General features: G+C 40.7%; 1 protein-coding gene across 17 annotated transcripts in view; it reads left to right on the forward strand.

Annotated features, from left to right (window-relative positions):
• The first annotated feature begins 12,123 nt into the window (after window positions 1–12,123).
• Window positions 12,124–16,835, forward strand: part of VPS34 (vacuolar protein sorting 34) — a 50,562-nt gene continuing 45,850 nt past the window's right edge. For 4 of the 17 annotated variants that reach the window (XR_016083151.1, XR_016083152.1, XM_088899419.1 and 1 more), the window contains exons 1-2: window positions 12,128–12,521; window positions 12,658–12,955. Coding sequence is in view for 13 of the 17 variants with exons in the window: in XM_088899419.1 (XP_088755545.1) it covers window positions 12,844–12,955 (112 nt within the window). In the remaining 4 variants the exon portion in view is untranslated. Of the gene's footprint in view, window positions 12,522–12,657; window positions 12,956–16,835 lie in introns of all 17 variants that reach the window. The other 13 variants (XM_010271071.3, XM_010271070.3, XM_010271068.3 and 10 more) reach the window with 7 other exon arrangements.

The following is a 16,835-nucleotide window of genomic DNA, read 5'->3' on the forward strand; positions in this document are numbered from 1 at the left end:
GAGTGCCAAGGTTAGGCACCCAAGGAAGTCGACCACCCCTCCTCAAAGAGTACGTTAAGCTTTTTGAGGTCTGCCTGAAGATAATATCACTTTTCCCAAAAATCTTATAGGCGAAAATGACGATGGTGTCCCTTAACATAAGCCTGCCAAGCATAGGCAAGGCTAAGCCTGTGTCAGACCGTGACACTATGGCATGGGGGAGGACAAAGCCATAGCCCAGGACTCTGATCTCAATGACCAGCTAGGCACTGTGGTCAACAACCGGTTCACCTAGTGGTCAAACCACCACCTACCATTTAGTGACCAAGATGAGCCCGTAAAAAACTTTCAGGTAAGGATGAGCGTCTAAATTCCTCTCCTATTTTTTGAAGGGTAAATTTCTTAAACTATCCTTATGGTTTAGCTAATTGACTTAGTGCATCCTTACTATTTGAAAATTGACTAACGCTACCCCTACTATTTCTAATAATTGACTAACTCTACCCTTACTGTTAAGGTACGTCAATATTTGTCAAAACTCATTCACACGTGATATATATATATATATATATATTTTTTTTTTTTAACCCAATTTTACCCTCACCTCCCTCCCCCTCTTTCTCTCTCTCCCCTTCTTTTTCCGGCTAGGTTCAGGCATAGAGTAACAGGACATGAGAATCAGCTCATGCTGAAAGAAGGGGTTTCACCATGCTCTTCGTCTTGCTAAAGCTATCCGAAATTCCCAACCCCGATGACCACTACAACATTGTTAAAGCTCTTTGTCTTGCAATGACTGCCCCACCACTGCAACTCTCCCACCACAATCTCCTCTCCCTCCCTTTCTTTCTCTCTCCTATCCGCTGCTCTGGTTAGACCGCCACCGACAGCCCCTTTCCTCTCACCGTCAGAAACCCTGTTGCATTTCAATGGCGACAATATTCCTAAACTCAGAAACCCTGTTGCCCCGCTCAGTACGAACTATGACAAATTGTGTCCCTGAATTCTAAAGGAAGCCCAAGGTCAGTCCTCAAATGAACAATCTTCTCTAACAGAATCCGCTTCTCTAAGGACATCATCAATAATTTCCTCAACTTGACAATGACCAAATCTTCCATTTCATTCCTCATTTTCAATTCCTCCAAATATAACCGCTCAACCTCAAGGGTCAATTTGAACTTAAGAGAATAAGCCCCTTCTTTCATTATCTCAAAAACAACAGGAAACCGCTTCAATAAAGCAATAAAATGACATTTCCAACCGAGGCCCAATTCCCTTAGATACCTGCCCAAGTCTCTAAGCGACATTATTCTATCAAGTTGACTAACCAAAATCTTTCTTATTTTTAACACCACTTTCAGCTTCTTGTCATGTTGGATAGCGTTGTCAAAGGCAAACTCTTTTCTTCTCTTGATAGCAGTTGTTATTGGGTGAAATGGGAAACATGCTCTTCTCTGATTACAGAGTTCAGGATTCTTATTTAAAACCAAATGTGTCCCCATAAATGTGGTTAGGGTTTTGATGAACCACTTTCTTTCTTCTTTTCCTTGTTTTATTTTGAAAATTTGAAGAAGAGGGGTAAAGTAGTCGTTAGCGGGCACTAACAGTAAGGGAAGTATTAGTCAATTGTTAGAAACAATAGGGGTAGTGTTAGTCAATTTTCAAACAATAAGGGTACACTTAGTCAATTAACTAAACCATAAGGGTAGTTTAAGAAATTTACCCTTTTTTTTAAATAAATCTTAAGTCTTTTCTTTAACGTCTGAGACATCTATATCTTATATATTAAAATGGAATGTGAGAAGTTGACATTTTCCTAAAATGGAATGTTAGTCAATTTTCAAACAATAAGGGTACATTTAGTCAATTAACTAAACCATAAGGGTAGTTTAAGAAATTTACCCTTTTTTTTAAATAAATCTTAAGTCTTTTCTTTAACGTCTGAGACATCTATATCTTATATATTAAAATGGAATGTGAGAAGTTGACATTTTCCTATTTTGTGATTCTTTTTGAAAGGCATTCATGTTTTTTCTAGTTCTTCTAATTTTTTTTTTAATTTTAAAATTGAACAAAATAATTTAAGTGGCCAATCACCTTTAAGACTTTTCTCTCTCCTCATTAACTCACCATTAATTCTCTCATCTTTCTCATTAACTCCTTTAATTATCTCTCATAATTAATTATTCAAAAGCCTCAAAGATAGGATAGAAAGTAAAATAGGAATTTGGAAATCAAACCACCTTTCATCTACTAGAAAGGAAATTATGATTAAATCTGTATTAAATGCAATTCCAGCCTATGCATTGTTGTGTTTTCTGATTCCAAAGGAAATTTGCAATCAGCTAGCCCACTTTCAAAGGAAGTTCATGTGGGGTGAATTAAAAAATCTAAACAAAATTAACTGGGTTAATTGGATAAAGATGTGTAAGAGTAAATTAAATGGCGGTCTAGGCTTCAAAGATCCTCAGATTTTTAACCATTATCTAAGAGGGAGAAATTTCTGGAGGGTCAAAGCACCATCTAGGTGCTCATGGGGAATTTAAGAGTTTGTTAGTGGGAAAGAGATGTCTTGAAGGAGGGAGTTAATTTGCTGGAGTATTGCAAAGGGAGCTGAAATTGATATTTGGAATGACCCTTAATTGATAGGTCTCCCTCACTTTAGGCCTATGGGGCAAGGATAAACTTAGATTAGTGTAAATGGGTGAGTGATCTTATAGACCAAGAGTCTCACTCCTGGGATAGGAGAAAGATATTCGATCTGTTTGATGATTTCGCAGCTCAAACAATATGTAATTTAGAGCTTCCTAGATTTGAAGGTCAAGACAAATTGAGTTGGACCCCTGGTTCCAATGGAAGATTTTTAGTGAAATCAGCCTATTATTTAGCTTACCACCTGTCCTCAGATCAAGCTAATGCAAGCAACATATAGCCTTACTCAAAACAGTAGTGGTTAAGGATTCAAGCTTTCAAAATCCCACAAAAAATAACTTTTTATCTAGAAATGCTGCCTTACAAGCATAACGGTAAAATCAGAGTTTGTCAAGTGAGGCATTTGTGATAATAACCTCTGCCAGTTGTGTGGCGATTATGTGTTACAATCAAGGTTTTTAAAACCGACTTGGAGACCTAACTGGTTAGGGCTCTGGTTTTCGGGTCGAACGGTCGGCCCCTTTTGATAAAAAATTTAAAATAAATTAAAAAAATGGTCAAAACCATTTAACGGTTCAAATGGTTCAACTGTCCAGGCCAACGATTTGCAAATCAAATCACTGGTTTTTTTTGCAAAAAATCCAATTTTGGGGAAAAACAAAACTGGTCACCTGACTGATTCCTGGTTTTTTCTATCCAACTGTGTCCGGTTTTGAATTGAAAACCATGGTTACAACTTTACGTCAAAAATGAACCAGGATGGTGGAAGGCACAATCTGGTGGAAGCTTCTCAAAATCTAAAGACGGTGGTTTTTTTTTTATATCTCCATTGAATTTGCTGAAGTGTTTGCAATCCGTAAATGTTGTTTTTTTTTTTTTTTTTTGCTAAGGACCATGATTTGTCAAACATTCTCATTGAAAGTGATACCCTCAGTGTAGTAAATGCCCTGAAAAAGAAGTCTTTTGACTGCTTTCCTATAACTTTGGCCTCTGCTCATTCTCAATGAAAGTGATTCCCTCTTTGAAGAAGAAGTCTTTTAACTGCTCACCTGTAACTTGGACTCTTCTCAATGGGGTTAATCTAAGATTCAGGTTTGTGTCAAGAAGTTAGTTAGTTTCAACTAATCCGTTAGTCTCTCTCCTCTCCATTACTCCATTAAATTCATTATCTTTATCTATATTTATGCCAATTTCAATTTAACTATACTTTTAGATATATTAGATATATTTATATTAGATTATAATTAATTATACTGAAATAGAGATATTTGAAGATTAATTATATTATTAAGCTAAATAATATGCTTATGTTTAAAAAAGTTAATTTTTAAGTTAATTAATCAAGTGATTTTCTTTTAAGAATAAATATTATTACTTCAGCCAACAAATAAAACTAGTGTTTTAAAAATTGGCTTAGAGGCTGAATAGTTTTTAATTTGCCTCTAGGTAATGAGTCAACAGTTCAATTGCACAAGTTGGACAAGTCAAATTGTGACATTATCCATTTGTATGTGTGTATAAAGTATAATTACATGATGAAAGTGTGTTTATGTATACCAAAAGGTAAAATTTCAGGCCAAAAATCCTATGTTTTTCTTTTTCACCTCTAATGAATGACAGAGTAGACGAATGAGGGTTGGCATTTTTGCCACTACAATGATAGTTGACAACTGAGATTAGATTTGCATAGACTCTGCTATTTCCTCCATTAGGCCCTACGATTTTTTTCTGTTTTTTTTTTTTTTTTTTTTTTGCAATTGCAGCGATAGCCGATGATAGAGGTTCAAGATCTGGTGTGAACCCAATCTATGTTCTCCCAAACCTTTCCGAAATTGCACTAGATCTCTCTGGCCTTCCCACCATTGCAGAACACAGTATGTATTTTCAGTGTATTTATAATTTTTGTTGTTTTTTGCAATTTATACAATTTCTAGTATTTTTATTTGCTATTTTGTTTTTTACATTTTTGTTGATTCTAAAATTTTTATTATTTTCTCTGCAATTTATATATTTTTTTACATTTGCCGTAGTTTATGTATTTTTTTATAACTTGTGTTTTTTTTTTGCTTTTTTTTTGTAATTTTTTGCAACTTATATACATTTTTGTTTTTTAATTTTTATAATTCCATGCAGTTTTCTTGTATAATTTTTCTATTTTACTGTGTTTTTATACATTTTTGTTTTCTTATTTGAAAATTTTGAATTTTATCATTTTTTATTTTTCCACAAGTTTTGGGTTGAAATATATAATTATTTTGAATTTTTGTCAATTTAGGTATTTTATGCAATTTCTACTTTCTAAAAAAGTGTATGTTTTTTTTAATCTTGTCATTTTCATTTTTCCTGTAAATTTATATCGATTTTTTTTGTTTTTTATTATGTTTTACAATTTTTGTATTTTTATTAATATTAGTATTTTACTATTTTTCAACAATTTTCTTAATATTTGTATTTTTGTTATGCTAAAATATTTGTATTTTCTTAATACTTGCCTTGGATTAACGGGTCATATGGGTGGGTTAGTGGGTCAGGGTCAATGTGGGTTGTGACCCCCTAAGACCCAATAAATAGGGTGGCAAATGGGTCAAAGGGTCAACATGAGTGGATTGAGATACTCAACCCTCAAGGATAACTTTGGCTGTTGGGACCGACAGCCTATGCGTTGAGACTTGAGAGAACTTTTGGGCTGGGCACGTTCACTTATTCACGCCCATGTCATTGTTTTTGGCCAAAATAAATTAGGGGGCATACGGACTTGTGTACGCGGAACGCGTATAATTCATTTGTTTCATTTCTTTTCATACATATCGGCCGATATGGGCTTATATCGGGCTATTTCGGATTTGTATCGACCGATACTCTCATTAATTTTGTTTTGTTAGTATAAAAACTTCAAATTTTAAGTATAATAAGATTTGAACCTTGGTCACTTTATTTCAACAAACACAATTTTGCTAATTAGCCACATTTGTTTGCTATGATTATATATATTTTTAATTTTAAGTAAATTTTCAGTTATCTTAATGAGTGATAAGTATTTATTAATAAATGATAGAATTAATTATTAAAATTTATATACTAATAAATATTAAGATTAATTATATTGGTTTTCGAAAATTGTCAATCACATTTTAGTTTTTTTTGTTTTTTTACATTTTAGTTATTCCATCATTTTTCAATGGTTACTAATTGTGTCCCAATATGTCACACTTTATATAAACCATTAAATTATTGTTTTTTACATTTAAATGACTTATTTACAATCATATACAATTTGTAAATATATTTAGTAATATATTTTTTAGGATTTATTTGAATTTTCTATCATATTTATGCATATTTTGATTTTTCGTCTGTATCCATATGACCATATGTAGACCTGGAAAAAAGTTAACCCAACCCACAAACCCGACCCAACCCAACCCAACCCGAAAAAGCAGGATTAGGGTCTCATATTTAGCTACCTCAATGTGAGAATGACCCGACCCGAAAAAAATGGGTTGGGTTATGTCATGGGTCAACCCGTTGCCCCGAGTGTCAAGTCTAATTAGGACGATTTATGCATTGTTAGAAGTTTCCACTCTTTAATTTTTTCTATTTAGTCTTTACTCTTTGATGAGAGCGGATTTGGCCTTCCAATAACATTGTGACATATGGCATCTCGAAACAACTGGTTGACACCCGGTACCACTTAGGCAACAACTTGCCTTAGCCAAGATGATGGTGTCCTAGCTTGCGACCTGGCACTGACGCCGACCTGGCGACCTGGCACTATCGCCAACCTGGCGACATGGCACTGTCGTCGACCTGGCAACCTAGCACTGACGCCGACTTGGCGACCTGGCACTGAGCCGACCAGGCGACCTGACACTGCCGCCAACCTAGCAACCTGGCACTAATGCCGACCTGGCGACCAGCCTTTATGCCGAGCTAGCAACCTCGACCACAACTCAGGTCGGCTAGAAACACCTCGTCTAGGGCCGACTTGCAACACCTCGTCACTGGTCGAAGTGACCTCGACGCAAGGAGCGACCTCCCTCGAGGGCGTGCTAGCCTGACTGAGGTCCAGGTGGCGACCTGCGAGACGTGCTCGCCGACAAATTCGGCACGCATATCCCAACACTCCCACGATCCTTGGAAGTTGGCCCATGTATCGAACGTTCTGGAGGATGGTCAACGTGCATGGTGGTTGCCTCTGGGAATCTCGAACCACTTAGGTAACCTCTCGGAAATCTCGGATACAATGCGTGAAGCCCACGCCAAACAATGCCTATATAAAGGCACCAACCCCAATGACATGAGGGGGGGCAAGTAAGCACATTCTAGCTCTCATACTTTGTGATTTTTTAGCTCGCAATCTACTATGAGAGTACTAACTTAATCATCGGAGCAACCTCGCCGGGTTAGTAACCCCGGGTCCTCTAACATTGATTCCTTGCAGTTTTTTTTAAAGAACTACATAGCTCAATAATCAATCCAGCTTGCCACTAGTTAGCTCGGCACCTAATCTGCCCCCAGCTCGGCCTGGTTAGCTCGACACCTAATCTACCTTCAGCTCGGCCTAGTTAGCTTGGCATCTAGGCCCTCATCCAGCAAAAGTTCTCCACTTCGGCCTCTGAGTCATTGCCCACTTGGAAGTAGACCGAATGACTAGGTACTTAGCACAAAAATTGATTCATCAATTGGCATCGTCTGTGGGAAACACTACAAGAAGTTAAGTTCTCATCTTCTGAAAGGCTAAGTCCTCTTCTTCTGGAAAGCTAAGTTCTCACATTTTAGAAACTAAAGCTCTCACTTTCTAATTTCCATATTTTATGAACTCAAAGGCACCTTTGAGCAGCATCAACACCCAGAACAAATACCGATTACTGTGTTAGACAGTTTTTGTATGTCCTTAACTTCAATCAGAATGATGTACATTATGAGTTTATTGTAAATGAATAAAGTACATATTTGATTCATATTTCTTTGGTGTGTTTCTATGTAATCCCCTTAAACTTGACACTTAATGAGACTCGTTTTAGTTTAGAATGTTCACAGCCAGTGGGTCGGTCTGGGGAGACCTATCCTGATAAGGCTGACACTGATGTGCCACCAAGTCGGTTGGGGTGGCCTGTCTCAGCCGCCAGGGTGAGACCCTAGGCACATGCAGTGTAGGATTAATTGAATCTTTAAACCAGACCAGATTTTCCAGTATTGCCCTGGACCTTGGAGATTAATGGGCAAAACTGGAAAGTTACACCTGACCCCTAGACTCGATTATGATACTACACTAGGTGTCGGATTGGGCTGTCTTTGATGTACCAATCAGTGAGATCTTTAACGGGGGTCAAAACCTAGGTATGTTGGGGCAGTCTGAGAATTCATCTGGGTGGGTGATCATAGAGACGGGATCAGCCCCTTTGTGGGACAAAGGTAATGATCAGGGATGCACTCTCACTGATGGAAACCAAGACTGCCGGCAGCCGATTTTAATCGTTGAGATTTGTTTTGTAAAATATATTTTATATGAGATATAAAAGTATATATATTATGATTTCCAAAAGTTTGCAAAAGGTTTTAATTCCCGGGATCCATATAAGTAGAGAGTGCAACACTGTTCCTTGCAGCCAAGGGAGAGGTCCTCTCTTGTCGGGCAGTGTTTGATCATTATGGGCTGAGATGTTAAGTGTAAGACCATAGAGGGTAATACCTAATGGGCTAATCTTGCATCTGCCCACAGTCCCTGGGTGCTACAAGGTGGCTTGGCCCAGGGACCACTTAGGGTAAGTGTTGGGCCCATAGAGACCATGTGATGGGTTTCAGGGGGTGCACTGTCTATAACAGTGTATTTGGCCAGGCCTTGTAACAAAGGCTGGGCCGAACCCATGTGGCTGATGTGTAGATCAATGTTTAGGTCCCACGCCATACAAGGAAGCTCAACTGGGCAGCAGTTAGGAAGGCTAAGTGAGCACATAACCTTAATGGGCCTAAAGCCCATTTCGAACTAGGCTAATTTAGTTAGTTAAATATGAGGCGAATTCTGGGAATGGATCAGCAGATAGGATAGGGTCTTAACCCTATCCACTCAGAGAGTCCAGATCTGAATGTGATTCAGATCTGGAAACCTTCTAATGAGATTAGGAAAAGGCTGATCCAATCTGCAGATAAGATAAGGGTTTATCCTTATCACCTAAAGGGATGTCTGATCCAAATATGATTTGGATCAGCAACTCCTAATGGGATTAGGAGGTGATCTCTTTAAGGTTACAAAAGTAGGAGGGGGCGGAAGCCTTTAGAAGACATACATTCACATCCTCTTTAGAGCTGAAATCCCAGAAGGAAGAATTAAGCAACCCTGCGAAATTCTTTCTTGTTGCCTCCTTCCTGTTGCCGCCTACCCTGCCAGTTCGATCTCCAGTTCAGTGGGAGAAACCAAGATTCGATCTTGACATCAGTTCCTTGTGAAGGGACTGATAGGAAGTTGTGTTCATATGCCATCCTACTACTTCTTGCTAAGGATTAGGTTCTTGGAGAGAACACTGCTGATTCTGCTCCACCCTACACTGTGTCATTTTCAGTGGGAGCAGCTTTTGGATCCTTCCTTGGGCGTGTACACCTCCATTGAGAGATAATATTTCTCTGTATTAGGTATAATCCTCTCCTACTATTTTTATTCAGATCTGGTTCTGTTTATGGTTCAAGATTGATCATTGAAAATATGATTTTCTAAAATAGGGAATGCGATTCCCAGTTAAAGGGAGAGAAATTTTTTTGAAATTCGCCCACCTTATTCCGCAAGATTTGGGCGTCCATACGTTGGATCTCTCATTCCTTCATACTGGGGGGCAAAAACATCAACACCCAGCTCGACATATTCATGTTAATGTAGAACAGGTAGCAGCAGAATGACCTGGACAACTAGCAGTCCGGCGACAGACACCTTGGTGTAAGGCTGTCCTCATAGGTTGAGCCAATCATGGTTCCCGTAGGAAGTTAATGGCCAATAGACTAAGCACTTATGCCGACTTTATTTCAACTTGGATAAAACCTCATCAGTCCTCTTCGCGAGGTACCCTCTACAAGATGAACTCTTGGTGGCTTCCGCGGGAGTTGGCAGCCAACGGACTACATGGACGCCCTTGCCGGTCGAGCCTTCCAAAGCTCCCATGCGAGGTGGTGACCTAAGGTCAATAGTGCTTCCCCTGGTAGGTTGAGCTCCTAGTAGCTTCTTGTAGGAGTGGGTGACCGGCGTCACTAACGAGGCTGATGCTGCACAACCATAGCTCTAAGGTGCTGAGCTGGTAAAAGACCTCGGCACCACATAATACCCAGTCGCCTCTTTGGCATGGGCAAAATCAAGGGTAAGGAGAGTGGACTGTGAGTCACTCCCAGAGCCTAAGGGCTAAGGTGCCAAGCTGATAAAAGACCTTGGCACCACGTGAGTGGATGAAATATAAAGCAAGTTCGCATTCAGCACGAGAAAACAAAGGAAAGACTAGTTCGCTCTCAGCACCATGATGTATGCAAACTTGATTTCTTCATAGCTGACCTCCACCTCGGTTGTAGGCTTCGTATCAAAATCACTGGCTGGGACCAGCTTGAAGGACGCTGCATCGAAGTCTACCTAGGTGGAGCGATCTGATAAAGCAGTCACACAGAACCCCCTCTTAAGGACGGCATGAGAGCTTCACTCTTGAGGTACTTAGTCGGATCGTAGAACCTCTTGATGGTCACATCCCTAATAAGGTAGATGTCCTCGGGGTACCTACTCCACCTCTCCTCAAGAAGATGAATTCGCTCTTGGGCCCCGAAAATAAAGATGGTGAGGTCCTGCACAAGGTTGCAAACACTTGGACTCTTCCGACCTGAGAAGAAAATTGAATCGACACTTACGAGCTCATCGAATTAGTCATTCCAGGCCAAAAGGAGCAATCTACTTCCTTCGTTGAGTTACTTTTAGCTCGGGAGTGGGGGGCAATTGATGAGGGCGGATTTGGCCCTCCAATAACATTGTGACACATGGCATCTCGGAACAACTGGGTGACACCCAAAACCACTTAGGCAACAACTTGTCTTACACAAGATGATGGTGTCCTAGCTGGCGACTTGGCACTGACGCCGACTTGGTGACCTGGCACTGCCGCCAACCTAGCAACATGGCACTGTCGCTGACTTGGCAACCTGACACTAATGCCGACCCGGCGACTTGCCTTCATCGTCGATCTGGTGACTAGCCTTTGTGCCGAACTAGCAACCTCGACCACAACTCAGGTCGGCTAGAAACACCTTGTCTAGGGCCGACTTGCAGCACCTCGTCATGGTCGAAGTGACCTCGACACAAGGAGCAACCTCCCTCGAGGGCGTGCCGGCCTGACTGAGGTCCAGGTGGCGACCTGCGAGACGTGCTCGCCAACAAATTCGGCACGCATATCCCAACACTCCCAAAATCCTTGGAAGTTGGCCCATGTATCGAACGTTCTGGAGGATGGTCAACGTGCATGGCGGTTGCCTTTGGGAATCTCGGACCACTTAGGCAACCTCTCGAAAATCTCAGATACGGTGGGTGAAGCCCACGCCAAACAATGCCTATATAAAGGCACCAACCCCAATGACATGGGGGGGGGCAAGTAAGCACATTCTAGCTCTCATACTTTGTGATTTTTTAGCTCGCAATCTACTATGAGAGTATTAACTTAATCATCTGAGCGACCTTGCCGGGTTAGTCACCCTGGGTCCTCTGACATTGATTCCTTGTAGGTTTTTTCTAAAGAACTACATAGCTCAACAATCAATCCAGCTCGCCACCAGTTAGCTTGACACCTAATCTGCCCCCAGCTTGGCCTGGTTAGCTCGACACCTAATTTGCCTCCAACTCGGCCTAGTTAGCTCGGCACCTAATCTGCCCCCAACTCGGCCTAGTCATCTCGACACCTGATCTGCCTCTAGCTCGGCCTAGTTAGCTCGGCATCTAGGTCCTCATCCAGCAAAAGTTCTCCACTTTGGCCTCTGAGTCATCGGCCACTTGGAAGCAGACCAAATGATGAGGTACTTAGCACAAAAATTGATTCATCACTCTTTAAATTGTTAAATGAATAAATGTTAAAGTTTTTTTATTTTATATTTGGAATTTCAAGGTTAATTCCTTTCATTTTGGCATTTTCATGTAGTTTTTCTTTATTTTTAAAATTTCAGTTATTTTTTTGGGATGACCCAAATTGACCCATGGGTCAACCCTACCTGACCCGAGCATTTAGAATCAGGGTCTAACATTTGATAACCCAACCCAATTGCCTGGTCTAACCATATGTATCCAAAGTGTATCCTGATACGTCTCTTAAAATAATCTTTCCAATACATTTTATATTTTCGATATTTTAAACCTTGCCACAGCCCGCACAAATAAAACGTGCATCTTGTACGGTGGGGCTCATGAATTTATTCACCTAATGAGAATTCCCATTTAGCACCCCTACTAAAAATAAATGGCGTGTAGTATTGGGCAAGCATTTGGCATCGCACGAAACGAAAGGTGAATGGGTGTATCGCTGTACCAAAGGTGACGTGTGAAAACTGAAAACTGAACTCGTTTGGGAATTGGGAGAAATTAGCTTTGGTTCAGCTGCTTTGTAAAAGCTACTTAAAAAGGCTTGTCCGGAGCGCCGAGAGCCGTCTAAATTGATGTACGAATTACGACGACGACAAAGATTTGCTATTTGCTTATAGGCCTTCCGAATGATCCCCACTTCGGAAAGCCGAACGCCAAACCCATTGCGTGAAAGCCCTTCCAGAAGCCGGTTTAGTGCAAACAAACGCCTCTCTGTAACTGGATCGAGTTGTCGACCAGACCTCCACCACTACTCTACCGTAGAAGAGCATGTCTTCTGTCTCTATGCGCACGATCGTAATCGCTGGTAAGCTCTCTCCCCTCTTCCCTCTCTTGCTCTGTCTCTCTCTCTGTGTCTTCCTCCTCTTTCTCTCTCTCTCCCCCTCTCTATCCATTGTCTTAACCCGAGGAATAATCCCTCTCTCCCTTTCTCTCTGCCTCAGGAAGAAGAAAAATACGAAGAGAGAGGCGATTGGGTATTTGGGTTTCTCAACCTTGATCCGTCGGGCTTGAAATTTGAAGATTTATAGTTTTCAGGTCTCTCTTTCTGTTTTTCTGTTATAGAGATTCCTAGTCATTGGCAGGCCGTTGGAAACCCTTTCTACGATAACTCAGAACTCGTGGAAGAGATGAGTGGAAATGAATTCCGATTTTTCTTGTCCTGTGACATTAACCTTCCGGTAACTTTTCGAGTGGAGAGATTGGAGGGGAATTTGCCAGCAACGAAGTCATCTGAGTCACGTAAGTTATCATTGATGCTTCAGTTTGATTCTTCAATCTAGTGTATTCAGTTGCAATTAATGAACCTCTTGTGCTTTCTGAGTGTTGATAATCTGTGCTTATCAGTAGTTGTTTGTGGATTTTTTTTTCCTCTGCTAGGGATCTTTAGAAATAACAGAAGTAGAAAGACGGGCAGGATTATAAGAGGTTTCATTTTTTTTTTTCCCGAAGAAAGTAATGTATTGTATTGAACAACAAGAGTATTACAAAACCACTATCCCTGCTACAGAAAGATGCTTGCACAGCAAGGCCAACTATACATCAGTTTGCTCTTTGGAAACAAAAAAGAGTATCAGAAATGAAGAAAGAGCTATAAAGGGTGTGCTACCCACGACTATATTCTGCTCCATAGGGCCTTTACAGTTGACTCTTCCGAGTTCCCTCTACCTTCAAAAATTCTGGAGTTCCTTTCCAGCCAAACAGTCCACACCAGGGCCAAAGGAAGAACTCCCAAATCACTTTTCCCCTTCCACTCAGCCCAGAAAATGCCAACTCCTGGGGAAATTCTTCCAGTCTCAGGAAAACACGACTGGACTCCAAAAATGTCCAGAAATCTAGCTTATAGGCAATAAGGAGGTGGATCTGGGTGAAGAAAGGGGTCCTTTTTCTGAAGAAGAAAAGTAGAAAAGATTGTTAGCTAAGGTGGTTCTAGATAAGTTGGCTTTTAAGGATGAATTAAAATTGAGACAAAGGGCAAAAGTGAAGTGGCTCAAGGCAGGGGACAGAAACTCGAGCTTCTTCCATAAGACCAATACAAGAAATTGGGTAAACTCCAGTGGTAGGCTAGAGCATGATGGTTTGGTGGGAGAACATTGGCCGGAGATGAAAAACAAAGCCACTAGATTTTTCTCTAACTTATTCAAGGAGGTTTGGGTAAGAAGGCCTTTGCCAATTGGCATAAATTTTAAAAGACCATCGGATGATCAGCAAACAGAGTTAGAATTTCCTTTCCCTGAAGAGAAAATCTGGAAAATGGTGAAGAAGCTAGGCATTGATAAATCCCCAGGTTCGGATGGGCTCCCCAATCTTTTTTATAAGAATTGTTGGGAGGTGGTGAAGGAGGATGTGCTAAAAGTCTTCCAGGATTTTCATCGGAATGCTTCACTGGAGAGGAGCTTAAATGCAACCTTCATCTCTCCTATCTCAAAATTAAAAGGGGCCATAAACATTAAGGATTTCAGGCTGATTAGTTTGCTGAATAGCTTTTACAAAATATTGGCAAAGGTGCTGGACTGCTGGTAGAGAGGTTGAAAAAGGAACTCAGTAGTGTGGTAGCTGAAAACCAATTTGCTTTTGTGCCTGGGTGTCAAATGTTGCACTGTGTTTTGGTGGTCAATGAGCTGATTGACTCTAGAAAAAGGGAGGGGAAACCTGGGTTGATTTGCAAGCTTGACCTGGAAAAAGCCTATGATCATATTAACTGGAGATGCTTAGATTTTGTTATTGCAAGAATGAATTTTGGTCAGAAATGGAGAAACTAGATTAAGGTTTGCATCACTTCCCCTATGTTCTCTGTCCTTGTAAATGGGCAGTCGGCTGGTTTTGTTAAGAGCTCTAGGGGGCTGAGGAAAGGAGACCCTCTCTCCTCTCTTTAGTTTATCTGCTTAATAGAAATCCTACACATTTTTATTCATCAGGTAGGGGAGGTGGGGATTTGGGATGGATTTGAAGTGGTCCCTTATGGAGAAACAGTGCAGGTCCTTCAGTTCACTGATGATACTCTTTGCTTTGTTAATGCAAAGGTAGATCAATTAGAAGTGCTGTTGGGTGTCCTAAGCTGGTTTGAAGTGGTGGCAACTTTAAAGGTTAACTGGAGTAAAAGTAGCCTAATTCCAGTGGGAAATGTGGAGAACATTGATTCTCTCTGATTTTTTTTTTTTTTTATGAATAATTGATTCATCAAAATACCTGGGCCTCCCTCTGGGACTAAATGCACCTCAACTCTGATCTAGGATCTAGTTCTGGAGTGCCTAGTAAATAAACTCTCTTCTTGGAGAGTTGAATACTTGTCTCTTGGAGGTAGGATCATCCTCCTAAGGAGCTCTTTCTTTAATCTTTCTGCTTTCTACTTGTCCCCCTTTCCAATTCCAGTGAAAGCGGCTCAAAAAATAGAAAAGTTGCAGAGGGATTTTCTGTGGAAGGGTCGGGAGGAGGAAAAAATTATCCTAGTTAATTGGGATCAGATTTGTGCTCCAGTGGGTCAAGGAGGACTGGGGATTAGGAGCTTGAAGATTTTTAACATTGCACTCTTTGGAAGGTGGATATGGATGTTTGGGTGGAAAGGGGAAGGTGGTGGAGAGACTTAATTGCTGCCAAATATGGTTTAGACAGAGGAGATTGGATAACTACTTCTTCATTGCCCTCTTAAGGTTCTCAATTTGGAGGAAAATTATGGACATTCTCCCAAGTTTTAGTAGAGGTCTTAGTCCTAAGTTGGGGAATGGTGGCAGGTTGGCTTTCTGAAAAGACCCTTGGTGTAGCAACCGTCCTCTTTCAGAGATTATTTTTTTGAAAAAGATGGTAAATTTATTAATGAAATAGAGGGTACATAAGAAGATGTACACAGAAATTACAACTCAAAAGTTAAGTAGGAAGAGAACTATCACTAAACAAGACATCCCTGTGAGCACCAGCTTTTGCTAGACCATCTGCATCAGTGTTTAGCTCCCTAGGGATCCAACCCAGCTGTGCATTTAGGTTGAGGAGGATATCCCTTGCTTCAGTCAAGAAATGAGCTAAAGTCACTGCCAGAGTGAGCTAGCCACCTGATTGTATTTGCTGAATCTCCTTTTATGGTGACAACACAGGCACCACTTCAAGAGGGTGTAGTCTCCTAGGTACCAAAGAGATAGAGAGATGAATGAATGAGCTTCTTCTTGCCTTTTTTATTCCTTAATTTCTCTTATATAGGTTGTTATAATTCAGGTCTGCCTTAGAGTTCGGCCTGACTGAGTTCAGTTATGTAGAAGAAGAAAAAGTGATAAAGAAAGAGAGAAAGAGAGAAAGAGAGAAAGAGAGAAGAGGGAATTCTGGTTCGAACAGAAGGAGTCAACTTAACTTCTCCCAGTCGGCCAGTAAGTATTTATATTATTATTAAAAACATAACTGAAAAGACCTATGTGCCCTTACTTAAGTTAAGAGCACAAGTTTCAACACAACATTACAGATCAGCAACATCAATCAAGGTATAAAGACAGAAATACCCCTACGCTAACACTCCCCCTCAAGCTGGTGAGTATATATCATATATTCCCAGCTTGTTACATATGTAGTCCACTCTTCCCCAACTCAAGCCTTTTGTAAATAAGTCAGCCCACTGATTTCCTGTATTAACATGTGTAGTGTCTAGCTCTCCATTCAGCACCTTCTCCCTCACAAAGTGACAGTCAACCTCAATGTGCTTGGTTCTTTCATGAAACACTGGATTAGAGGAGATATGAACTGCAGCCTGATTATCACAATAGAGCTTCATTGGAGTGTTAATGTTGTACCCTACTTCCTGTAGAAGGTTCCTTAGCCACACTAATTCACAAGCGGTATGCGCCATAGCCTTATATTCTGCTTCTGCACTGCTTCTTGCCACAACCGTTTGATTCTTACTTTTCCATGTCACCAGGTTACCTCCTAGAAACGTGCAATAGCCTGTAGTAGACCGCCTATCAGACATAGAACCGGCCCAATCAGCATCAGAATACCCTTCTATTTCAAGTTTTCCCCCACTCTTGTATATCAGACCGCGACCCGGGGCCCCTTTTAGATACTTCACAATTCTCAGAACCGCATTCCAATGAGGAATCAAAGGTTTTGCATGAACTGGCTTACCGCACTAACTGCAAATGAG

Source organism: Nelumbo nucifera, chromosome 2 (assembly GCF_055504915.1).
Source record: "Nelumbo nucifera cultivar China Antique chromosome 2, China Antique-T2T, whole genome shotgun sequence".
NCBI classification, from domain to species: Eukaryota; Viridiplantae; Streptophyta; class Magnoliopsida; order Proteales; family Nelumbonaceae; genus Nelumbo; species Nelumbo nucifera.